This window comes from Microchirus variegatus, assembly GCF_963457635.1.
Source record: "Microchirus variegatus genome assembly, chromosome: 5".
Classification (NCBI taxonomy): Eukaryota; Metazoa; Chordata; class Actinopteri; order Pleuronectiformes; family Soleidae; genus Microchirus; species Microchirus variegatus.
Genome location: NC_139806.1, coordinates 7,032,450 through 7,057,889, shown reverse-complemented (window position 1 = coordinate 7,057,889; position 25,440 = coordinate 7,032,450). Strand labels below are relative to the sequence as shown.

Sequence of the window (25,440 nt, the reverse complement as noted above, 5' to 3'; positions counted from 1 at the left end):
CCGGCTGATTGATCTCCAGCTCAGGTGGAAATGTGTCTATAACGTGGATTAAGAGTCAATGCAGCGAATCAAATTAACTGCAATCAAGACAAAAAAAAAAAAGCTGCACAAGGAGCAGTTCTGCAGGAGCCGAGGCTACAAATGACAGGTGCTTTTGAGCTGGCGAGCGTCAACTGTGGAGCGTGAGAGTGTGATTTCTGTCCTCAAAGACATCAACACTTTTATTTTTAACACCTCAGGCAATTAATAGAAGAAAATCCTGAAAACTGACTCTGATACAACAACATCGTTTTTATTACTCTGCTTATTTGTGCCTAGTCCCAGCTTTTAATGACTACCAATGCTGGCATTTGTCTTTTATTGTTGTTGTTATTGTGTTGTTTGTTTACCTATGTGAGCCACTAGAGACAGGAATTTACCCGAGGAGATGAATAAAACAATCTGTCAGGGCTGAAAGAGTACGGTACGAGTAAAATGTCTAATTCCGATTCTTCGGACATATTGCGATGTCTGAGGTTCCAGTTGATGATTTAATGCGCCAAAGATAGAACTCCTTTTAGTCAGGATAGGAACTAAAATCTGTATATTGGAATTTTTTCAAACCAGCATTGACATAGAACAATCAGAAATATAACTATTAAATTGTAGCCTTTGCTATTAGTGAATTGCGTTGTTTCAAATCATCGTCCAGCCCTACTCTGTGCATCAAAATAAGGGTGATTTGCTTTTGTTGACCACCGCCAAGGAGGTATATGTGGAGGAGTTTGTCTGTCTGTTAGCAACATAACATAATTTTGGGCGTGATCCGTAGACACTAGCACTATTTTTCTAATGCGTTTTCACATTCCGTCGGCGTTGTCTTACAAAATCTCACAGTTGTAGACGAGTTTGCTCGTTTCCCTCAAAATTCAACAGGTTCGATCACGTGTTGCACACAAACAAAAAGAGAAAATCCCTCTACAGCCAAAAAAATGCACCTCGACAAGCACTTTCCCCTTCAAGCCACAGGCAGCAAAGCAATAAACCAGTTGTGTTGGACACTAAGTGGTTGTGTTGTCGCTCTCACTCGGTTACGTTGATCTAAACGAGCACATTTTCTGGTGTAAAACAGTTTGGGGTGCGGCCTCCTCCTCAGAACGTTTACCGCCCCCCGCCTCCCCCCACGTGCACACTTGTTACCGTAGACGGTACATAAACAAGAGAGCTGGATCTGACGTTACACCGCGGCTCACTTTTATTCACACTGCAGGACAAAAGCTCCTGCGTGGATCAGCGGGGGGAGCACGGCCTGAGGCAGGCTGACGGTGAGGAGCCTGTTCACACACTCGGCTTCCAACGTGGGGGCTGCCTCTCCGCATTTCAGCCGCTTTCTCTTTACCCCCGGTGTTAAAAAATTCATCCGAGCAGCAGAAGCAGCCTGGAGACGGTAAAATATGAATGACGGCCCACAGTAAACAGCCGCTCTACAAAGACAAACACAAACAGTCCTGAGCACAGAGGAAACGCATCAAAGCCGGCGTGGTCGGGTGACGGAGCACTAAGAACAAAGCAAAGTGATTAATGCATTTGGCGTCACAGCACTATTAGACAAATTGCGTGAGGGCAGAACATGTAGGACACGTCTAATTTTGGCTGCTGGTGGTTGTTCAGCAGACAGCAGACAGTGCAAAAATAAACTGGGTCACATTTGCATGCACTTTGCACCCTTGCTGCATTTGATGACCCCCGAAGCTTCCCCGAGCATAATTAACTCCACGGGACGAAACATAACAGCTCGCTTTCTGCATACAGCATGATATAATTCTTTATTTAATTCTCTCTCTCTCTTTTTTTTTTTCTGTAAATACAGCCTGCAGTAGGCCAGAAACGGAGCATATACAGAACTATCCCCACAGTGCACCCCAGTCCATATTCCCTTCAATAACCTCTCCTCCTTTAGATCGTCCCTTTCCCTTCGGTGCTCAGAGGAGAGCCAGAGCGATGGAGGTGACGATGGACAGGCCGATGACTGTGTATCCACTGCGGTAGACCTCTGGGATTTTGAAGCCCTTGCCAACGTCCCAGAACTGGTTTAAACAACAACAACAACAAAATAGAAAAAAGGGGAAAGGGAGACACGATTTAGTGTCACGTGACAGTAAATGCAATCAATTTTCTATTCAACAAACATGTAAAAAAGTCAAAGTACGATGTGTTACAGCTGAATATCAACCTGCTGTAATGAATAACAACAATGCATACAATCAGCTGATTGTACACTGAATAAATATCATTCATTTGTCTTCAATTTCTGCAACAAAAAAAATAATAATTTACACAATGGTCCTTTACAGGATCATAATGTTACTGTACGGAGGGTTTATGGACAGAAATTCATCAAACTATTAGGGCTTAATGATTGATTGGGATTTTGTATTTTCTTTTTGTCAAGCTTCAGTTCAATTTACAAAAAAAAAAAATTCAAACACGACTTTCCATCATCACATTATATCATAAAAGTATGAACCATGTAGAGCTGCAACTAACCATTATTTTCTCGATTAATCGTTTGGTCCATAAAATGTTAGAAAATTTAAAAAAAAAAACGTTGATCAGTGTTTTCATGATTTCTTTATCGTTATGTGGAGCAAAGAAATTAAGAAAATATTCACATTTAAGAAGCTAAAACAATCAGAAATCTTGTTTTAATCAGGAAAAAAAGCTTCAAACCGATTAATCAATGATCAAAATATATGACGATCAATTTAGTAATCGATCAATAATCGATTCAGCGATTAACTGTTTCAGCTCTTGAACCATGAACTGAAAAGTGTGGGTAGAGAGAGTTGTGATAGTTTGTTTACATCCTTTCTGGTATGTGAAGGCCACCGTAGATCCCCAGCATTAGGTTTAAATTTTCATACCAGACAAAAACATAGCAGAAGCACCAAAAGCTAAAGAGAGAAAAATTATGTTTATTTTGGGACTTACCAAGTGACGAATGCCGTTATAAGTGTGGAAAGAGACGGGAAAGGCGATGCCAAACTTGGCCAAACCGATAAGACCGGGGCCGACAGACAGCGAGTGAATCATATCCAGGTAGTCTGGGTAATTTCCCGGTAACACCAGTGCTGCCAAGGCAAAGGCTGACATAGCTGGACATAGACAAGAGTAGCAAGAAAAAACATATGAACAAGGTTAGTGTTGGATGACACCGTAAGCATGGTTTTGGACAAGAGATTAAGACGTTAAGCACTAAAATACAAGATGTTAACAGACGATTCCCTGACGTTTCTGCTCAGCCATCGACAGAAAATGAATATACTAATAAGCTGGTATCCAACAGATGCCTGGTTGTAGGTGATGTCTGTAAACGTGTAAAAAATGACATGGCAATACAACAAAAGACTTTAAGGCTTTAATAATGGGAGATAGTCTGGCAAATTGTGGCATGTGGCGGCCACCGTACTTCCCTGACACATTTGGGAAAGGTAGGGGTGAGCAGAGGAGCCTTTAAAATTGAGCAAAAGTAAAATAAATAATCTAAAAAAAATGTGATATCTGTAATATTGTGTTAAATTGACAAAGTCAACTAACCCTCAATGAACCCAGTGACACATGAACAAAAATTGATTCCAGCTTCTCCAGCACTGATGTACGATATCACCGTAACACAGGCACAACCTTTATGCCAAACACAAATGACAGCAAATGAGCGCGCTGGACTTTGTTTTAACATGCAAAAGCTTAAATTGTGTTCGACAACTCCAGCTTTATAATGCCAGTAAACGCTGTTAGCGGAAATCAATAGTCGCAGACTAAAAGGCCCTGAAGAGATTTTCAGGGTCAATCAAAAGCTGAGAGCACAGTTTCACAGAATAATAAAAAAAAACAACAACAAAGAAGTCGAGTAGCTTAAAAGGACTGAAACCAATGACACGGAATGAAACGGCAGAATATTCACTGCTAAATATGTAACCTAATAGAAAAACAAAAATAACAACAACAAACAAAAAAAAAGTGAAGTGTTACCTCCGCTAAGGCCCACGCCAGTTCCTCTGTGTGTGATTGACATCATCATGGGGACAGACCATCTGAAACAAAAACACATATTTAATATAAAAACATATTGCTAAACGATCGCAAACATTTATTATGGTTTCTTTTTTCTTAAAATGCATCAAACTTGGAACTTTTTTTTCTTCTGGAGAAAAAAAAAACTGCAATCATATCGGGTCATCTTTGAGTCCAAGCGAACGTCAAAGTCTTGTTTATTAGGTCAAAAATGTGTTTTGTGTAGTCACAGTGACCTTGACCTCTGAAGAATTCTAATAATTTCATCCTTGAATCCAAATTAATTTGTTAGTTTGTGAGACCAGGATATTAAATTCCCTCCTGGTAGTTGTATTTTGTTCAATATGATGCCACGGTGACCTTGACCTTTTAGAATAAAAAGTCACTATTGAGTCAAACTGTTTTTTTTAAGACTTTTTCAAGTGACATTCAATCAAAAACACCATCTGAACACAGAGCTTCTGGTCACAGCTGCCACAAACACGTGGTCATAAAAAAATGTTATGCATCAGGTGAGGCTCCTACCGGAAAACTCGCTGTGACTGAAAAAAAAATTCATTTGTGTTTTCAAAGCAAAGCAACAATGTATACGTGGCTTAGATTGATATGGAAAGGCATTGAACAATGCATGGGTGGCATTTCAAGTTACTCTCAGGCCCTACTGTAAGTGGCCTGAAATTAAGAAAATGATCTTACAACCTGTCACTTACAACAGGTGGTAGTTGAATTTAAAACACCACTTGTCCAACTTTACAGACAACCCATTATCAGAACCAGAAATGCTGAAGACAACGTGCCCAGACTCAGACGTAGACTCAGAACAGCCATTAACGTGATCCCAGATGACAAGAGAAATGATAAGTGAAAATAAATTAGCCAGAAGGGAAATCTGGCGAGAAACTGCAAGGTAGACATAACTTCTTTACTTCAGGTTTTAGTGTTCTAATAACTGCCCGACAGTACATCAAGGTACTTATTGCACCACATGTATCCAAAGGCATAAAAATCTCTAGTAACGGTGGCTGGTCCTGCTGCTTTATAAGCATTAAAAAGACTGCACCATCAAAACTGCACTATCATTTTCATCTTGGATAATGTGCAGCGGGAGAGTTTTATTGTCTTTGAAAATATGAAGCTGGAAATGCTCAAACACATAAATGGAACATATGGTCTGAACAACGGATGTATATTCATCCTTTTCTTGGGGTTATGTTACTGAACAACAACAACACAGACTACACCTTGTACTGTGGTATGAGGTAAAGTACGTACTTGTAGACGGTGATATGTGGAGACATGGGTCTGTTTAATCTGGTATTTTTGGCCCAAAACTTGTTCATCTCCTCCTTAGCTGTGGTTCCCATTGGAGCAGCACTGTAGTGGGTAAAGAGGGAGAATTTGTTTTTGAGTATCTGCATAATTACTTTGAGGAGCAGCATAACTGTGTGGAAACAGAGTTCTCATAATCTTACAAGAGCGCACACACACACACACACACACACAAAAACATACTGTTTGAAGAGGACCGAGTACTGTGGATTGGAGAGACAGACGCCCTGACGGCCCAATGTCCTAGAAAGAAAACCAGAAGTGTTATGAGTACTGTGGCCAAAGTCATACAAAATATATCATATACACACACAGCATTCTTTAAAGAGCTGAAACGATTAATTAATTGATTACTAAATTGCCAATTCATTTTTTCATTATTAAAACAAGATTTCTGATTGTTTTAGCTTCTTAAATGTGAATATTTTCTTGGTTTCTTTGCTCCACATAAAAAAGAAATCATTAAAACTCATATCATTTTGGTTTGTGTACAAAACAAGACTTTCGAGAACATCATAATTTCCAGCTTTGACAAACACTGATCAACGTTTTTTAACATTTTCTGACATGTTATGGACTAAACGATTTATCGATTAATCGAGAAAATAATCGACAGATTAATCGATTACGAAAATAATTGTTAGTTGCAGCTCTTATTCTTTACATAGCCACGTTTCCTCATGAAGAATATTATGTAAATGAGACAAAGAGCTGACAGTTTGAGAAACTGAAATTATGACACCAAATACCAAAATTGAGTATTTCTAGCATGTATTGTACTGTTACTAATTCCATTTGACCAGTTAATATTATTTACAGGAGAAGATCTACAAAGATTACTTGCCAAGACATACATTTGAAATAATTTGTCAGACAAATTAACACATCTACCGTCTAGACTAATGTTATTTTCAACAGCAAACAAGCCAGACGTGCACAAATGAGTGTGATGTTGCAGTGAAGGGCATCCATTAGGATACAAGCGTTTTTCATACATTTCCCAAGTTTTAGGGGATTTAATTCCAATGGCAACGTCCAGCAATGAGGTTAAATTTTTCGTCAAGTAGTGCAAGGAAGATACAATGAGATTTTGGTGGTGATTCAGACAATAGTTATTTTTTTCCATCACTAACCTTGCAAGATAAGGGTGTATTGACACCGTGCAGAAAACCAGAAGCCTTGGGAGGAATTATGCACCCTCTAAATGTTTTCTCTTATTTTACTCTGCAGAATACAATACCTCAAAATACATGGCATGAGCCATTAAGACTTTCTGTTTCATAAGATAAAAACATTTGCTTATTTTAATTGACTTGTTGGTTATATGCTACAAGTTCTCAACAATGGCTTGCGTTTTCTGTTGAGAGTGTAACTTAAATATCCAGTAATGTGTTTTAATGGGTCCACTACTATTGAGTTCAAGAGAAATTTCCCAATGAGAACAATACATTATAAATATATTACATTTATATTACTTAACGCAAATAAAAGTTCATGAAGAGAACAGCATGTCGTCACAACAGATATTACCCTTCTTCCTTCTTGACATTCATCTCTACACTTTGCACAGTTGTGTTAGATCTACGTTGATTAACAGTGATTTCCAGATCTGAGAAATACAGGCAAACAAATCACCCTGATCAAGGAGAAGCCAGGCGATGGCGGTTAACCAAAAAACACCCATCATGTGAAATACGGAAACAACGGAAGAAACGTGACCTCTTGAAAACCTGATTCTGTTTAACGGCGAGAAAAGATGGAGTAAACAAAGTTAAACACGGACTATCCACGTTCTTAGTAAACGCACGCCTGTGTAGCAGCACCAACTCCCAGCACCTTATTATAGAAAACACGAGCAGACACACATTACCAGTAAATGAAGCAAACGAATAACAATTAATATTAATCACAAACTAAACTTACTCTGCTAACTTTCAACCCGTTCGACGATTAGCTAGTTAGCTAATGTCAGCTAGCGTTACGTAGCTCCGTACTACGTTCGAAAAGAAAGACAAGCATTTCAAGCGGTCGCGTTGTCCTAATATGTAACGCGACGATGTCTAGTGAATACAACGACCATGAAGAGCGACACAAAAAGCGTTTTCACTGAGCACAAACGCTGTGTATTACAGCTACACTGACCTTAGAAGCAGCGCCATGTTTGACAAGACGTAGAGCGGACGTGACGTAGCCGGATGTTGTTTCCCCTCCCGGCCGTTTATCTTTTGATCCAGACTGAGGGGCGGACGGACTACGGAAGGTCAGAGTCGGTCACAGCGAGAGGAAAATGTGGTTTGAAGTCACGCAGTTTGCCGATTAAATGTCCGCTTTTATTATTTTTCCAACGGAGCCGTGTTGTCCTTTCATCCTATCTGTTTGATCGGCGCTCTCCAATGATCAACAAGCAAAAATGAGCAGTACACTCACGCACACACCACAGAAGTGAAGAAAGAGCTCACTGTCAAAGTGCATCAGGGCAAATGGATCATTATCTGAATTTCAAAAATTCATTAAAATTATTCCTTAAGAGGTTTGCAAATATTTTCAACGGATCCTTGTTCAGGGCGATGCAGACAATTATGATGGTAAATTTCAAGTCATTCTGAGATACTTTTTGTTTTTGAGAAGAAAGTCAGCTCACTGTCAAAGTGCATCAGGGCAAATGGATCATTTCCTGAAATTCAAAAATTCATTAAAATTATTCCTTAAGAGGTTTGCAAATATTTTCAACGGATCCTTGTTCAGGGCGATGCTGACTATTATGTTGGTAAATGGATCATTTCTTGAATTTCAAAAATTCATTAAAATTATTCCTTAAGAGGTTTGCAAATATTTTCAACGGATCCTTGTTCACGGCGACTATTATGATGGTAAATTTCATAGACAATTTGCTCTCTTTCATCATCCTCCTTTTCATCACATATACTGGTATAGTGAAACTAGATTAAGCTCGAGCAAGAGATAAGGTGACTGTAATTATTATAGTTTAATTTTGTATTCTGTTTTTGTTATTTTGTTTGATTTACCCTCGTATATACAGTTGAACAGTATTTCTGATTTTCCATTTTGAGAACTGGGTTTAGTGAATATTACATAATAATAAAATTTTTAATAAAAAAACAACAACAACAAATACAGTTTAAATTTGCAGTCAGGGACGTTCTGGAAATCATTTTATTTCGTACATTTCATGATGAATGACATGTTAACGGGCTAAAACAGGCCACAATACATCACTTTGGCAAGAGTTTATCTTAAGACACGTGCGTGTGCATCACGATGTTCTGCTGGATATGTTTTCTGAGAAAACAACAACAAAAACAGAGAAGCCAAAAATCACAATCAAAGGCACATTTTCAGCAGTTTTCTTCTCATAATAATCAGATATGTGAACTGATCCATGCAAAAGTAAAACTGGCAGACACACACACACACACACACACACTCACAGACTCACGATGCCAACAGACATTTCATGAATGTTAATAATAGGTCTCTAGCTCCACCCAACCTGCGGGAGAGGGAGACAAAAACAGAACAAGAGAAAGAGAGAGTGTGAGACAGGCAAGCAGTTTTCATAACGCGCTTTTGTGCCACTCTATTTGTATTCATCCCGCTGCCTTTGTCTCTGTGCATTTCAAAATGAATCCTCTCATAACTCTTAAGACTCTGATCAGCAGCCCGTGACGCACAGATTAACCGAAATGATTAACTGTCACGATAAATTGCATTTGTCTCCCCGTGTCATGGGCTGACACGCCGTGGTAGAGAACAGAATATTCTTGTTTTGTCCGACAAACCGGAATTATTCATCGTTCAAGAAGGTCGGTTTGGCGCCGGGAACTGTGCTGCTGGAGCTGTGACAGTGGGCTGTGTTTATATCCCTGTGTTGTAATGTAACAAAGTACAAATACTTCATTACTGTACTTAAGTTTGTTATTTACTGTATATTTCCAGCAACTTTTACTTTTGCTCCACTACATTTCCTCTAACGAGTTACTACCAAAAAAATTCAGAAGAAGAAGAAGAGGTGGCGATGGTATTGTGGTCTGTATTTATATAGAGCTTTTCTAGTCTTGATGAGCTGCTGTACACTATACACTCTTAGAAGTAAGGGTTCCAAAAGTGTTCTTCTACAAGGGCTGAGGTTTTACCTGGAACCATTTGTTTTTCAAGGGTTCTTGGTAACACTAATGGTTCCAGTAAAAACCATTTTAATCCAGAGAACCCTTTAAAACCCCTTTCCTGAATAAAGGGTTTTAAAAGGGTTCTTGGTAACACTAAGGGTTCCAGGTGGAACCTTTATAAAAAGGTTCTACCTGGAACCAAAAAGGGTTCTCCTATGAGGACAAGCCGAAGAACCTTATATGACCTTATATAACCTTATATTTCTAAGAGTGTAGTTTTGACATTCACCCGGTTAAACATGGGGTTAAGTGCCTTGCTCAAGGACATATAGACGAGCAGAGTCAAGAATTGAACCAACAACCATCCAATTGCAAGACAACTCGCTCTACCACTGAGCCACCATGGCTCAATCCTATAACCATATAAGGTTCTTTGTCTTGTCTTTATAGGAGAACCCTTTTTGGTTCCAGGTGGAACCTTTTATAAAGCTTCCACCTGGAACTCTTTTGGAGGGTTCTACCAAGAACCCTTTTAATACCCTTTATTCAGGAAAGGGCTTTTAAAGGGTTCTCTGGATCAAAATGGTTCTTACTGGAACCATTTGTGTTACCAAGAACCCTTGAAAAACCCTCAGAAGCAAATGGTTCCAGGTAGAACCTCAGCCCTTATAGAATAACCCTTTTGGAACCCTTATTTCACTTTTTTAATACTTTTACTCCTAAAACTTAAGTACATTTAATATCAGAACATTACTTACAGTACAGTAAATGTCATATACTTTTACTTAAGTATATATATACATATATATATATATAACTGACTTCAGCTTCTACCAAATCTTTTACTTTTACTCAAGTATCCCTTTAAGGTACTTTTTAAATAATTAATTCTAGTTTGATGAGTCAAATGCTTCTGCACTGCCACTGTATACACACAAACGCTCCCTCAGTCAGGTCAGACAGTATTGCTGTTTTCAGACGAAGGAAACAAATATTGATCCATTGTTGTTGGGTTTTTTTCCCCTCAAAGGAAGCCCAAACAATAACAGCATCAACAACAACAACGAAAATCACCACAAGTTACGCACTGCGGCTTTAACGCTTACCACTCGACTGAGTCCAAACAGATTTCCGTCGTCTCGTTTCATTCATTTCACACACTACTAAAGATTATTACCTTCAGGGCCAGAAGAAAACTCGGCAACTGTTTTTATGTATTTTTCTAAACTGCTTCCATCAAACAGAGCTGGGAAATATCTTCTGTTTATGAGCAGGATATTTTGAAAAAAAAATACTTTGGAAAGACTCCTTTGGGTGAAATATGAGGCAGATGCTTAAAAACGGGATCATACCAGATGAAAGCGGTGATGTCTGTGAGTGTATTAACTTTGTTTTTTTTTTATCCTTCATAACATACCGAACAGGATTCTCAAGCAAACTGCCAGACATCATCCCATTTCCACGCTACGTTTTTTTAATTTTTTCAGAACAAGACAAACGATAATCAGTAAAGTGCGGAGGCAGCGGCTTTGAAAGCCGGGAGAATTGTTCAGCATTGAGTGGCTCCTTTGCTGCTGGATGCCTGATAGATTTCAGATGTTTTGAAAAGGGTTTTTTTTTCACCTAAAAGTATATTTTTTATATGGTTCAGTGTAGGATTAACTCGTAGGTGAGTTTTTCCATCTCTGAAAATATGGGCCAATTCCAATTCCTATCTTAACCCTCAAGCTCAACCCTTAATCTTAACTGGCCCTCAAAATCAAGTGTTGAGGGTTATTTTGTCACTTAGAAATGGGACACCCCTTAGATGCAGATACGTCTTCAGACTGTAGGGGGCAGAATAACGCGAAAGCTGCGTCCAGTCTGTGAACTCGAAAAAAGAAGAAGAAGAACACATTTACGTCAGGATTATTTATTACGATCCGTTTGTCAGTCAAGTTATTAGGTTGTCAGTTAGTTATAAGATGATACTCATACAAATACCACAACCACGGACATATTCAGCTGACAGTTACCACACACCACGGCTTATTGAAAAGTAAACCATAGCAAACCATCGCTTGTCCGCACCGGCCGACTATTGACAAAAGATCGTAAAATATGACGTCAGTAATCCATAATATGGGACTAAACTAAGATAATACAATGGTTTTCATCATTTTTATATCTCTATTAACAAAGAAAATACTTAATTTGCAGCGTACTCGCTTTGCTGCTTTCGGCGCCATCTTTGTTACGGCAAAACACACAGCAATGCATTCTGGGTAGCCCTTGCTCCCAAGAGTGGTCTGGGAAAATCTCAATATTGAGGGCGATGCTGCCCTTAAACTCGGCCCTCAACTTAATTTTTCTGAGAATCGGGACAGCACTTGCACTAGAGGGAGCGCACATTTTTGAGATTGAGGGTTAAAGGGATAGTTCGGAATGTTGGACATAAGACCTATTTTCCAACTCAGCCGGTGTGATGGAGACGTCTGGAGACGTTTTCAGGAAATTTCATTCAGTTCTTCTAGTTGCCGAGTTCGCTGATGCTATGGCTAGCGCAAGTCGATGATACAAGTTAGCATGGCATTAAAAACACTCATACCGACTCCACAGTGCACCCGAGGGAAATCGATTGTAACGGCAGACGCAGACTATTGATGTACATATCTGTGTTGATAGAATAATATTTGAAACAAAACTAACGTCATATCGCATAGATTTTTGAGGGACTACTTTCTCAGCACTATACTTCCGGCAGCGGAATCAGTCCGCCGCTGCCGGAAGTATGACGCGCTGCTGCTGACATAAATCCTTCAAATTGCAAGTTTGCTTTTATTTCAAACATTCTATCAACACAGATATGTACATCAATAGTCTGCCGTTACAATCGATTTGCCTCAGGTGCACTGTGGAGTCGGTATGAGTGTTTTTAATGCCATGCTAACATGTATCATTGACTTGCGCTAGCCATAGCATCAGCGAACTCGGCAACTAGAAGAACTGAATGAAATTTCTTGAAAACGTCTCCAGCTGAGTTGGAAAATAGGTCTTATGTCCAAAATTCCGAACTATCACTTTAAGATTGAGGGTAAAGATAGGAAATTTGGAATTCACCCTATATGTGTAAAAATGCCAGAGCCTGACTCGACTCAACTTGACAGAAAAAGTGAGGCGCAAAACTTTAATCCCATAAAGAAAAATGAAATCATTCTTTGAAAAGCTTCGAGTTTCGAGATGTTATTTTTCGTCTGATCTGTCAGATCACAAGAATCAGAGAAATCTTTACTCTCATTAAAGGACAGTAGTAAGGCAGCACCCCCCCCCCCTTCTCCTCCTCCGCCTCCTTTGAGCTCATTAAAAAGACAAGTAAGGCTGAAACCCCTTTTTAATCTTGCTTTCTCTTTATTAAGTACTTACCTCCAGGGTTCCTCCTCAGAATGAATTTACGGACCTCATCGTAAACGAAGATGAGAAGGCTGTACGGGAAGGCACAGAACCACCACAGGATCCTGACGTGGGAAAAAGAAAAAAAATAAAGAGCGTGAGCGCATGAAGCAGCTGTGTGTGTGTCTTCTTACTGACGCTTTAATAACGCGGATAACTGCGGCGGTGGAAACCTGAAAACACATACTTCATTGGGTACATGCGCAGGGCGATGTCCATGCCAGGGCAGTAGGAGAGGAAGGCAGCGAGAGCGGTCTCTACGAACAGGCCGAAGATCAGGATCCGGTTCCTGTTTTAAAACAAGGTTGAAGCTAATTAAAGCTGTCATCATGTTTCTAGCATAGTATTCTCATTAGCATGCTATTAGCACTATTGCAACACATTATTATTACCAAGCTGGAATTTGCATGACATAAAAAAAAAATGGTGTTACCATGATATTTCATCCCGATTACTTTTATTATGACCATATTACCATGGTGATACGATACTGTAATGTAAAGTATGACCAATAAAGACACATGCTCATCTTTCCTGGCTCCCTATGTCTCTCTATTTAAAAAAAAAAAAAAAAAAAAAGGATTTAAATGTATTTATTTAAATTTTCTATTTTTTTTTTTAAAGGTGCTATATGTAAGAATGTGGCCAAAAACGGTTAGTACATTCAAATTCAAAATATCGAGGTCTTTTGGGTTTTCGTTTTCTGACGTAAACTGGCAACCCGTGGTTGCTCGGCAGCGGAGACTCTACTGACTGCAATGATTGGTAGACGGCGGTAGGTGGCGCCACATGCCGAAACATGATTTTCAAAACATAAACATGATTTGCAGTCTGCAAAATATTTGTTTTAATGCAAATATTTTGTCTGTACTGTTGTTGTTGGTGAGTTCAGTTTGTTATATGAACATTATTCCTGAGTCTCTGTGACATATTAGGAGGATTTTATTGTCAGTTGCTTTAGATTTATTACATAATGCACCTTTAATGTTGTACATCACTATATACATATAGTTTCTCAAATACACTTATTTAAGGACACGTGTTAATGTTGCATATGTATGTACTGTATATACCCTACCCCTATTTCCCATCTTCAAATACTTCAATAAAAGGACAAAAATACAACACAAAACATAGTAATTTACATATTTATCTGCCTTTCCCCCCCTTTTTTTACATTGAAGCCTTTCATTTTAAAATGACTGAAGTGCATACTGTCTACTGTACTGAATGTACAAGAGACAAAGGTAATATTATGTCAAGTATTTGGGCGTATTATATATTTTTTATTTATTTTATTTCTTTATTTAAACAGCTTAAAAAAGTGAGACTGTGCTTCTTTTTTTTTCTTTGTGCCGGCAGCAAAGAAAGGAAAAAAAAATCAAACAGTGAAAAAAAAAAAAAAAAAAAAACTCAAGGTGTGCAAATTAAAACCATCAAGGTTTCCCGATTTAGCACTTCCATTTTTCACAACGCGTGTGCAGGTGGGTTCCCTATTTCTTTTTCCTTTTCTATTTTTTTATCGATTTTTATCCACCTTTTAATGAGCCTCTTTAAAACTACACAGCTGTGCGATCCGACAAAAGGAGAACACCTGACCTAATCTTTGTTAAAAAACAAAAAAAGAAATCTATTCTTAAACGTGTCACTGTTAAGATATTCGTGTTGCACCGGCTCACTCCACAGATGTTTGGAAATTCAACGCAATGGGTCGCACGGTGGGTGGAGTTAAGTTAGCACTCACCGGGTTCACATCGGGTTAGGGTCAGGGTGAGGAAAACAAGGGCCTTTCTGCATTTTGCATGTTCTCCCTGTGTGTGGGGGAGTTTTCTCCAGGTTCTCCAGTTTCCTCCCACAGTCCAAAAACATGCAATATGGGGATTAAGTGAATTGGACATTCTAAATTGACCTTACACTACTGTTCAAGAGTTTGGGCTCACTTAGAAATGTCCTTATTTTTGAAGGAAAAGCACCCTTTTTTAATGAATATAACATTAAATGAATCAATACACTCTATACATTGTAGTAAACGACTATTCTAGCTGCAAACGCCTGGTTTTTAATGGAATATGTACATTTCCAGTGTTCTAATGGTACATTGTGTTTGCTAATGGCGTTAAAAGGCTATTGGATGATTAGATAACCCTTGTGCAATGATGTTAGCACAGCTGAAAACAGTTTTGCTGGTTCTAAAAATCATTATTTCTAATCTTGACAATGTCTTGACTTTATTTTCTATTCATTTTGCAACTCTTTTGATGAATAAAAGTGTGAGTTTAAAAGGAAAACACACAAAAAACTGCATAGGTGTATAGGTAGTGTATGTGTCCCTGTGATGGACACTCCTATGTGGAGGATAAAGCGGTAGAAGATGGACAAATGGAATTTATCTGCACAATCTCTATGTTGACTTCTCTGCATCGTCACTTACTTCATGCCCTGCTGAAAGAGGGAGTTCCTCCTCGTCTTGCAAATGATGAGGTCGGCCCACTGCACGACCACGATGCTGACGAAGAAGGCGGTGTGGCAGGTGAATTCCACGATCTTCCTCTGCTCATAGGTCTGCCCCAATGACACACACACACAACCACACACACACACACACACTTTTAATTATTCTTGCACACAATATTCTAAAAAGTGCATCTATCCTCTCCTTACCCACTGCTGACCATAGGTATCCTCCAGGTCGTTGAGTTCGCGGTCGTCCCAGTTGACGCGAATGCCAATTAGGGTCGACGGCAGGAAGCCGTTCTCAGTCAAGATCACGAAGTAGGTGAAAAAACCTCCCAGAGCTTGGATCATACCTGTTTGACACAATGTGTAGGCAGGTTAATAAAGAAACTTTTGATTTAACATTATTGTGTGTCATTCGGAGGCTTGGACATGTATGAAAACCTGTGCCCATACATCAAAATCAATACAACGTTTGCATTCTGTTGTCGTTAGCTACGGTCGTTCAGCAAAATGGCTGAACAGCGCCCCCTAAAGTCAGCCTCGGGAAAATTCATAGACGCACCACAGTTGTCAGTTGACATTTGAATCAGATCAATATGAGCAAACAAGTCTCTTGGAGCCAGTTGAACAGGACGTCATCCAATTTTTCATTTTGAGGTTCTATTTTGCCAGTTTCTACATCTTGGATGAACTTCCCTCCGACAGTAGCCACGGCAACGAGATCAAAGGCATACGAGGAGCTGTTGGAGCTCCACTCTCCTGAGCTCTGACCACTGGTTTCAGACTCACTAAACCTTTTAAAAATCACTCCTTAAATCTTCTCTTTAATGAACATTTTGAGAATAGGTGGTTTCGCAGACATTTATTGGGCTCGTTTCTTGTTTCGTTTGTTTTATCGGCTGTTGTTCACTCGTCTTTATTGGCGTGGCCGTGTCCGTTTAAGTGCTTGACTTGAGCTTTGTTACACTGTTTTATTTAAAAAAAAGTGTTGTAAAGTAAAGTTTAACAGTGTTATTACGGTAGCTCTCTTGCCTTTGCAGCAAGAAGACCCGGGTTTGCGACCCGTATTTTCTGCAGGTTCTCCGGTTTCCTCGCAAAGTCCAAAAACATTGCAAATTTTGGGATTAGGCAAAAAATTGGTGAGAGTGGATGCTGTTTTTTGTCCATTGGCCCTTTTTCCACTATAGTCAAAGCTTGGCTCGGCTGCATGAAACTGCCGTGACTTCGTTTTACACATTTTGTTCAGTACATCCTCCATGACCGGAGCACAGACCTCGTCTGACACAGTCACTGGACTGAAATACAGCAGCAGGGTTTACAGGGTAAACACACCAGACTCCTCCTCTGTTCAAATATTGAGATTTAAAGACATTTCCCTGCTAATTGTTGGCGATTAACTCACGTTTTTAAGGATTGTTAAATCTTTTTAACTGACTTACAGTTACAGGCTTTGTTTGGCTTGATTCTTGTGTCGGACGCCTCTTCCTGTGACGGCACTCAGTGACCAATCAGAGCATAGTATCCCCTCAGCTTGCTAGGAACCTCGCCAGAGCAGGTACTAAAAAAAGTACACTCTTAGAAATAAAAGTGCTAAGTAGAACCATATAAGGTTCTTCAGCTTGTCCTCATAGGAGAACCCTTTTTGGCGTCTTTAGGAGGGTTCCACCAAGAACCCTTTTAAAACCCTTTATTCAGGAAAGGGGTTTTAAAGGGTTCTCTGGATCAAACTGGTTCTTACTGGAACCATTAGTGTTACCAAGAACCCTTGAAAAACCCTTTCTTCGAGGATAAAGAGGTAGAAGATGGATGGATTGATGGAATATTACTGTGGACTAGAGCTGCAACTAACGACTATTTTCGCAATCGATGAATCTGTCGATTATTTTCTCGATTAATTGTTCGGTCCATAAAAAGTCAGAAAATGTTAAAAAAAAACGTTGATCAATGTCTTTGTTTTGTCCACAAACCAAAATGATTCAGCTTTAATGATTTCATTGTTATGTGGGGCAAAGAAACAAAGAAAATATTCACATTTAAGAAGCTAAAACAATCAGAAATCCTGTTTTAATCATGAAAAAAGCTTCAAACCTATGAATCGATTATCCATTATATTATATATATTATAGTTGACGATTTATTTAGTAATCGATTAATCATCCATTAATTGTTTCATCTCTATAACGGATCCTGATCTACTAAAATATATATATATTTTTATGTAAATGACTCCAGACAGTGCAATAGCAGCGCATACTTTTAATTTCATGTTGCTAAAAGAGTTTTGTCAGAGTGGGTGTTACATTTCTACCATGATGGACACCTTGTTTTCGAGTCTCCGCACGTGCAAAAAACACCAACAACTGCTTATGAGGAACTGAGATAATACGTCTCTTTTTTATTTTGCACTTTAATTAAAGCCTCGCTCTCATTTTTTTGGAAAAAAAACACTGTGACAAGAAAATTGTCCGCATTTGTTTTCTGGTTGCTGGTTTCCCTTTTTTGTTGTTTTTATTTTTGCTATTTTTTTTTGGGCTCCGATGTCATACTTGTTCACTGCATCTCTCTGCATCAGATCAGTCAACACTTCACAGCAGACGCTGCAGGACTCCTCGCTTCCGATGTCAGAACATCGCAGCGCGAACGCTATTCGACGAGACCTGCGAAAAGTTTGGCCCCCGACTGCCTCTGCAGTGTTTTGAACGTGTTCAGCTTGAAATGATATGTCATCCAATGAATCCCTGTCATGTTTTGACCTATTTAACAGCCTGTGAAACTGGGCCAGCGTTTGATTCCTCTCTATTCCCAAAACATGAAGTTGAGAGAGGGGGGGGGGGGGAGAGAGAAAGAAGAAAAAGCATGCCGTCAAAGAGAAGCGCCAATCAATGAAACATTAAGTAGAAATAGCTTCACCCTCCACGCTCTCACTTTGCTGTAAATGTCACGACAATTATTCTGTATGAAAATTGCGGTGTCGTTCTCCTGAGGGCTGCTCCTTCGAGATCTATTTTCTTTAACTGCCGTTTCCTAAACATTCGTGCAGACGTTAAGAAATGCCAGCGTATCTGATAAATGTCAATATCTCAATGTTTTTACACAAGTGATGTTTGTCATCGTCGTAACTTCCCCACAAGAGGCCTGTCGCAGTGAGTCGGGTCTCAGAGTGATTTTACAGAGAGTGAGTGTAATTATGATATATGTGATATATTAATGCACACAGTCTGTGATTAGGATTATCCTCCTGTTGAAATGAAGTCATAAAGGTCGCATATTATGCAAAATCAACTTTTTAATCATTTAAATCCTTATATTTGGGACTCTGGAGGCCCTATGAGTAGGCAAAGTGTGAAAAAATATGACTCACTCATGTTTTTGTGGTCCTCCTCAGTCTAAGTACAGGAGATAAAACACCGCGATGTTGACTTCCACACTCATTGCTACGTCACAATGGGCTAAATTCCTGGAATTGTTGTCTCGCGGAGCTCCGCTTTGTCTGTAGAAGATGAACCCGAAAACTGGAAGTCTGCGAAAAGTTCTATTCTTGGCTCCACAGTGCAGCACAGAGTTCTACACAAACTGCCAGCCTCAAAGGATTTATCTGTCCAGTGGATACATGCTATGTATGACGGCAATGTGCCTGCAAATGACCACTTTTCCAAATGCTAACTGCTGTTAGCTCCCAGTAGCCTCTGTGGCTGATGTCATTTCCTGTCCCTTAAGTTTGGTTTTACCTTTTTTTTAAGGTGGACTTAAAGAGATACTACTAAACAGAGCGTTCTGAACAGGGCTGTTTTGGCAGAGTGATTGAACTGCTGTGGTGCTTCATCCTTAAGGTATTTTGACCAAAGCATGTCACAGACATGTTCATTAGGACACCAGGGAACTAGGTTCACTTGTAGCAGTAGAGGCAGAGATGGTGACATTAGTAGCTGTATTTCACTGAGGGTTTTTGTTTTTTCTTCATTGTTCTCTGACGACCGACAGCGAGTGCAGGAGAGAGATGTCAGTGTCGCACACTAAAAGCGGCTAATCGTCGCGTGATTGTAAACAACTATAAATGCAAAAGAACTGTAAAAGTACAAAGCGACTTTGGGAGAAATATGAGAGGATGAATCACTTAGTCTGGGAGAGAAATGAATAAATAAACAGTGAGCAACTCGGCTGAGGGACGGTGAGAACTAATTGTGCTGTGTCACAGAATGACTCTGCCTGTGAGCGCGGGTTCATGCTGCAGCTGCGCTCGTGAAAACCAAGCACAGGAGAGAGACTGACAGACAGTGGAAAGTTAGAAGTGTTTGGCCCAACCCCAGTATGAATAGTAATAAACATACTTCTTCTACCACTTTATCCTCCACATGAGGGTCGCGGGGGGGGGGGCTTTAACCAATCTCAGGTGACGTAGGGCGATAGGAGAGGTCACACCCTGGACAGATCGCCAGTCCATCACAGGGAAACACAGAGACAAACAAACATCCACCCACACTCACAGCTACAGTAAAATCTCGTCCAAATGTCTTTGGACTGTGGGAGAAAAAAAAAAAACACACACACACACACAGAACATGCAAACTCCATGGTGAAAGGTCGTTTTTTTTTCTGACCAGGTCACAAACCCGTGGTCTTCCCTTGCTGCAAAGGCAAGAATGCTAAACCACTACACCAAGGCTATTCAACTTATCAGATCAGGCCCTTCAAGCACTTTGGACCGGCCCGCGGCCCATTAACCCATAAATAACGAATGCATTATTGAAAAGCCAATAAAACCATAGCTTCGCCTACAGTACAGCCGTAATTGTAGGCGGCCTATATTATAATAAGAATATTTTTGCACTATGGGCCAACTGTAGCAACTGTACCTGAATATTATTGGTACTGTTGCTCATATTTCTGCAAAAATAGCCTTTTGTGGCCAATTGCACCTTAATGTTGTTTATATTGTTACCTCTACTTTTGTAAGAGCCTTATCCAAATTGGCTGGTGGCACTGTAACTGTAACTAACCTTTTTGCAAATTGCATTGTACCTGACTGTTGGTGGTTTTGTTACTTACCTTTTCAGCACAAAACTAGCAGCCATTTCAATAAAAAGAAGTGCTAAATAACCGAAGACATTTTGTATCTATTTGTATCCGTTTACTGTACATGCAACACAAAATAGTAGTACAGGGGTTGAGCGGCCCACTGGCTGGACAGCCTTCCGAAAAGCTGGCCCTCTGGAAAACCTGCACTACACCAACCGTGTGGCCCTGATATTTGCATAAAGAAAGCAAAAATTAAACATTTTTAAGGACTTGCAAGGGCTGGAGCCAATATCAGCTGACACACACTACCGTTCAAAAGTTTGGGGTCACGTAGAAATGTCCTTATTTTTGAAGGAAAAGCACTCTTTTTTTTCAATGAATATAACATTAAATGAATCAGAAATACACTCTATACTGTACATTGTTAATGTGGTAAACAACTATTCTAGCTGCAAACGTAGTATACGGACAGAATTGGTGTATAGAGGCCCATTTCCAGTGGTCTAATGGTACATTGTGTTTGCTAATCGTGTTAGAAGGCTATTGGATGATTAGAAAACCCTTGTGCAATGATGTTAGCACAGCTTTGCTGACTAAAAATCATTATTTCTAATCTTGTCAATGTCTTGACTATATTTTCTATTGATTTTGCAATTCTTTTGATGAATAAAAGTGTGACTTTTAATCGAAAACACAAACAAATTGTATAGGTGGCCCCAAACTTTTGAACGGTAGTGTTGGTCAAAAGGTGCTGTACACCTTGGAGAGGTCACCCATGGGGCAAATCCCCAATTTTAGGCTTGTTAGAGGAGGCTGGCGTACCTGAGGAGATCCAAACAAGTAACACAACAGGACAAACCTATCTGTCCGTAGGCCATGCTGATGAGACGCTCATTGACCAGCTTGTCCGTTTTGGGGTTCCTCGGCTGGCGTTTCATGATGTCACTCTCCGCTGTCTCATAAGCCAAAGAGATAGCGGGAACCTGGGAGAAATAAGGACAAGGATCAAGCTCATATATGCGTAACACACGCTTTTTTCTCAGACCAGACGAGACATATGCCGTATTAATATAACTCAGCGTTCAATCAAACATGTGGAACGAGAAAAGACAGGAAAAGTGCAAAAGGGAGGTGGGGAGGGGGGAGCAAAGCATTGACAGTGATAGAGAGAGAGAGAGGAGTAAATTTCCAAGACACTCATAAAATGGGAGGTTAGAAAAGGTCCTTGTAATAAAGATCTTATATTGGCTGGTTTTACCAGGTAAGCGACCGAGCAATAAGTGTGACTTAAGGCAGGAAATCTCAGAGACTTAGGCGGGATTTGAGGTGAAGATTTGGGCACAATGTGAAAGTGAAGCTGCGCGGTCTACAAATCCAGTTTGTTTGTTGTGCTTTTCTTCTTTCATTGTCGGAGTCGCTGACCCACAGAAGCTCAGAAAGACGAGGGGAAAAGGGTGGGGAAAAAAAAACCTGACAGATTTTCTTTGTCGCACCTCTGAAAGAGCGTTCTGCGCGTGTGCTGTAACCGAATCTCACTCCATCGAGCGTTCTCAAGTGTGCCGCATCTTGCTTTGATAAACATCTCCTTGCAGCCGTCCTCTTCCACGACGCTAAAAATAATCATCGCAGGCTCCAAGTGCTGCATGTCACTGCTAAATCTCAGCAGAGCCCTGCAGCCTGTAGCCTGTAGTCGAAGCTGTTAACAAGCTGTTAACAACTTCACCAGCAGACAAGAGGAATATGTACTTTTACGTGAGGACTGCACTCTTTTGAGGTGCTTTATTGAATATTTTATTCATTTTTTATTTATTTTTTTTACTTTCCCTTCAAAGCAGACCTCCAGCTTTTCTTACCAATGGGAATGGGGTTTTATATGCAAAGCACAAATGAGACGTTTTTTTTTTTTTCTTCTCAAATCGTCACATCATCAAAAACACACTCTAACAACTCGCGTCACCGTTTCGTACTCATTCTTCATTAGTTTATCTGTTATTTCCGCGGGCTGCGGCGCAGTTCTTCTGTTTGCGTAAGAGGAGCTTACGCGCAGTGGCAACTTAACGGGGACAAATTATGCAAAATCAACTTTTTAAAAAAAATCATTTTAATTCTATTATGTGGGACTCTGGAGGCCCTATGAGTCGGCAAAGTGTGAAAAAAGATGACTCGGTCATGTTTTTTTGTGGTCCTCCTCAGTCTAAGTACAGGAGATAAAACACGCGATGTTGACTTCTGCACTCATTGTTACGTCACAATGAGACATTCCTGGAATTGTCGTCTCACGGAGCTCTGCTTTGTCCCTAAAAGACGCGAGAGTGCAGACGAGGGCAATAGTATCCAGAAGAGTGGAAAAAATCCACAAAGTGTTCTATTCTTGGCAGCACAGAGTTCTACACAAACTTCCAGCCTCAGAGGATTTACATTTTATATATGATGGCAATGTGATGCTAGAGTCTGCAAATGATGGCTTTTCCAAATGCTAACTGCTGTTAGCTGCCGGACCCTCAGTGACGTAGTTTCCTGTGTCTCATTTGCATATTTAAAGAGACAGGCACACCATTCTAAACAGGGCTGTTTTGGCAGGGTGATTGAACTGCTGTGGTGCTTCATCCTTAAGGTATTTTGACCAAAGCATGTCACAGACATGTGTATTAGGACACCAGGGAACTAGGTTCACTTGGAGAAACAGGCTATAATATAATATGTCTCCTCCTGTGGCAGGACGTGACATATCTAACTCGTTTAATCTTAGGAAAAAGGTGAGACTGATGTAAGAATTTTGGCTTGTTACGTTTTTTTCCCACTAAGTCGTCAGTTACAAAAATAAATAAGAAGAATTCCTTCAGTTTCAATAGGGTTCTTGGACATCCGTGCTCGGACCCTAACAAGCTACCGTCAACAAAACAAAATCACAATCTGCTCAAAAACGATGTAAGCAATGAGACAGCAGGATAATTAAAGGAGCGTTGCACCATTTTAACGATAAAAAAACACACAAAATCACTAAAGTGTGACCAAATTCCACAAAATAAAAGTGAATTGTGTATTGCTTTTAATTACTATATTATCAAAAATGGACTACATGTAATAATAACAAGAAACACCATTTCTATATAGCTAATACAAACTTGCCCGTCGGGCTTCACTCGGTCTAAGTTGTTAACGAGCTGTTAACAGCTTCGCCGACTGACAGGAGGAGGAATTTGTAGTTTCGCTGGCGTAGCCTTTACGCACCGTTGTTGAATATTTGAATAATTTCTTCAAAGCAGGCACCCAGCTGTTCTCACCAGCAGTGTTTATTAAATACATGTAGATGTGTTTCTTTGAAAGGGAATTGGTGTTTATATGCAAAACAGGAGCACAAATTGGATGCTTTTAATCTTCAATCATCAAGTCTTTAAACAAAAAAAACCTCCAGCCATTAACGAATGCTGCGTCCCTGTGATCGCGAGCAGTTAAAGTAAATATTTGTCGGCACGAACACGTTTGTCCTGCTGTTTGAAAACATCACCTGAGTAAAAATAAACGCAACAACTTTATTAATAATGTGAGCTGGCTGTTCCTCTTTATCTCGGACTTAAAAATCGTCTTTTGGCAGTTTTGAATGCGAGTCCATTTTTTTTGGAAAACTTCTGCTTTTGGCTCATCGGGATGCAGAGGAACGGCTTTCTGCTGCGCACACACGTCTGGTGGCTGAGAGCGGGGGGGGGGGGAAATTAAAGTTTAAGTCATGAACACAAGCGAACAAGTCCTTTTGAATACACTTGCATTCATCGTGTGCTTCCTTTCTTTTGTAATGAAGGATTACGCCCCTCAGGCGAGCGACGTGCCAGCAACTCTCTCTCTTTTTTTTTCCCTTTTTTTTTTTGATTCTGTTGCTGCAGGAAATACAATGGAGAGACTGGCATCTGGAAATGGCAGAGCAGGGAAATGAAAAGCATCACCCGCTCTTTGTTCCTCTTAAACAAATGGACGCTGGCTAAGAGCCAAAAGCCAATTTCTCCCACCGACGGAAAGAAAGAAATGAAAGCAAACATGCGCTCACATTTGACACCCTATATATAGTATATATGAATATAAAATTAACTCTAATATTAACACTGTCCTCCTTAAAGCTGTCTTTCTTATTGATTATTACATATAGTGCTGGGCGCGTTAATGTGCGTCAACGTTAACGCATGCAGGGTCTCTAACAAGTCAAATTTAAGACTTTTTTAGACTTTTTTAAGACCATAAAGAATACAATTTAACATTTCTGATCCATACTGGCAAAAAAGTACAAAAGACATAAAAAGACACAAATCGCTGAACTTGCAATTCGGCTTAGCTGTGGTTAAGTTTTCCCCGTTGCTATGCTAAGCTGTAACACACCGCGGCACGCGCGCACAGCACACTAGCTAGTGGTGCTCGATAAATTCTCACCGGGCAGCACAGGTGGCCTACTTTTAGTTCCGTGTTGTAGTTAGCCTATGTTATCGCATCCTCAAAAATAGAAACATTTCAAAGCGAGACTGAAGTTTATGCACGTTTTAAATAAATAAAGTCACGCTAATAGATTTTTAAGACTTTTCAGAACTGTATTTAAGACCTTTTATGAGATTTTAGGAGAATTTAAGACATTTTAAGGCCTTAAATTCAAATGATTGGATTGAAGACTTTTTAAGACCCCGCAGATACCCTGGCATGACGCGTTTCCATGAGGTCTGACCGGAAAAAGACGTGCATGTTTACGTGACTCCCGGAATTAGTCTCGAAAGTAACACTAAACTTTAAAAACAGAGGCACACATACGCAGTACACAGGTACGCTAGTTATTTGTAGCGTTGCTCTTTTTTTCATTTAATAAACATAAATCGCTCCAGTTCGACTGTAGGCGCGCTAACCGGCGCTAAAAGGAGCTAATGCAGCTAACGGATCTAACGGAGCTAACTGGTAAACGGTGCCTAGACTTCCGGTTTCGCGGCACGTGAACATGACGTCGCACGTGTCTTTTTCTGGTCAGTCGCCATGGAAACGACATGTCTTTAGGAAC

At 39.9% G+C, this 25,440-nt stretch overlaps 2 protein-coding genes across 4 annotated transcripts in view; both read right to left on the bottom strand.

Moving 5' to 3' along the window:
- Window positions 1–1,794: 1,794 nt before the first annotated feature.
- Window positions 1,795–7,561, bottom strand: sdhc (succinate dehydrogenase complex, subunit C, integral membrane protein). Its single transcript, XM_083889503.1, has 6 exons — window positions 7,525–7,561; window positions 5,566–5,625; window positions 5,326–5,427; window positions 4,012–4,073; window positions 2,971–3,134; window positions 1,795–2,066 (listed from the first exon to the last, which is right to left on the bottom strand). The coding sequence occupies exons 1-6, from the start codon at window positions 7,539–7,541 to the stop codon at window positions 1,962–1,964; spliced, it is 510 nt and encodes a 169-aa protein (XP_083745629.1). The 5' UTR covers window positions 7,542–7,561; the 3' UTR covers window positions 1,795–1,961.
- A 965-nt stretch (window positions 7,562–8,526) lies between these two features.
- Window positions 8,527–25,440, bottom strand: part of atp1a2a (ATPase Na+/K+ transporting subunit alpha 2a) — a 66,460-nt gene continuing 49,546 nt past the window's right edge. The window contains exons 19-25 of one of the 3 annotated variants that reach the window (XM_083890165.1): window positions 21,271–21,394; window positions 15,600–15,745; window positions 15,370–15,500; window positions 13,126–13,227; window positions 12,912–13,003; window positions 8,826–8,893; window positions 8,527–8,682 (exon numbers count right to left, since the gene is read on the bottom strand). In XM_083890165.1, the coding sequence (XP_083746291.1) occupies window positions 8,865–8,893; window positions 12,912–13,003; window positions 13,126–13,227; window positions 15,370–15,500; window positions 15,600–15,745; window positions 21,271–21,394 (624 nt within the window). In that variant the 3' untranslated portion in view covers window positions 8,527–8,682; window positions 8,826–8,864. Of the gene's footprint in view, window positions 8,894–12,911; window positions 13,004–13,125; window positions 13,228–15,369; window positions 15,501–15,599; window positions 15,746–21,270; window positions 21,395–25,440 lie in introns of all 3 variants that reach the window. The other 2 variants (XM_083890164.1, XM_083890163.1) reach the window with 2 other exon arrangements.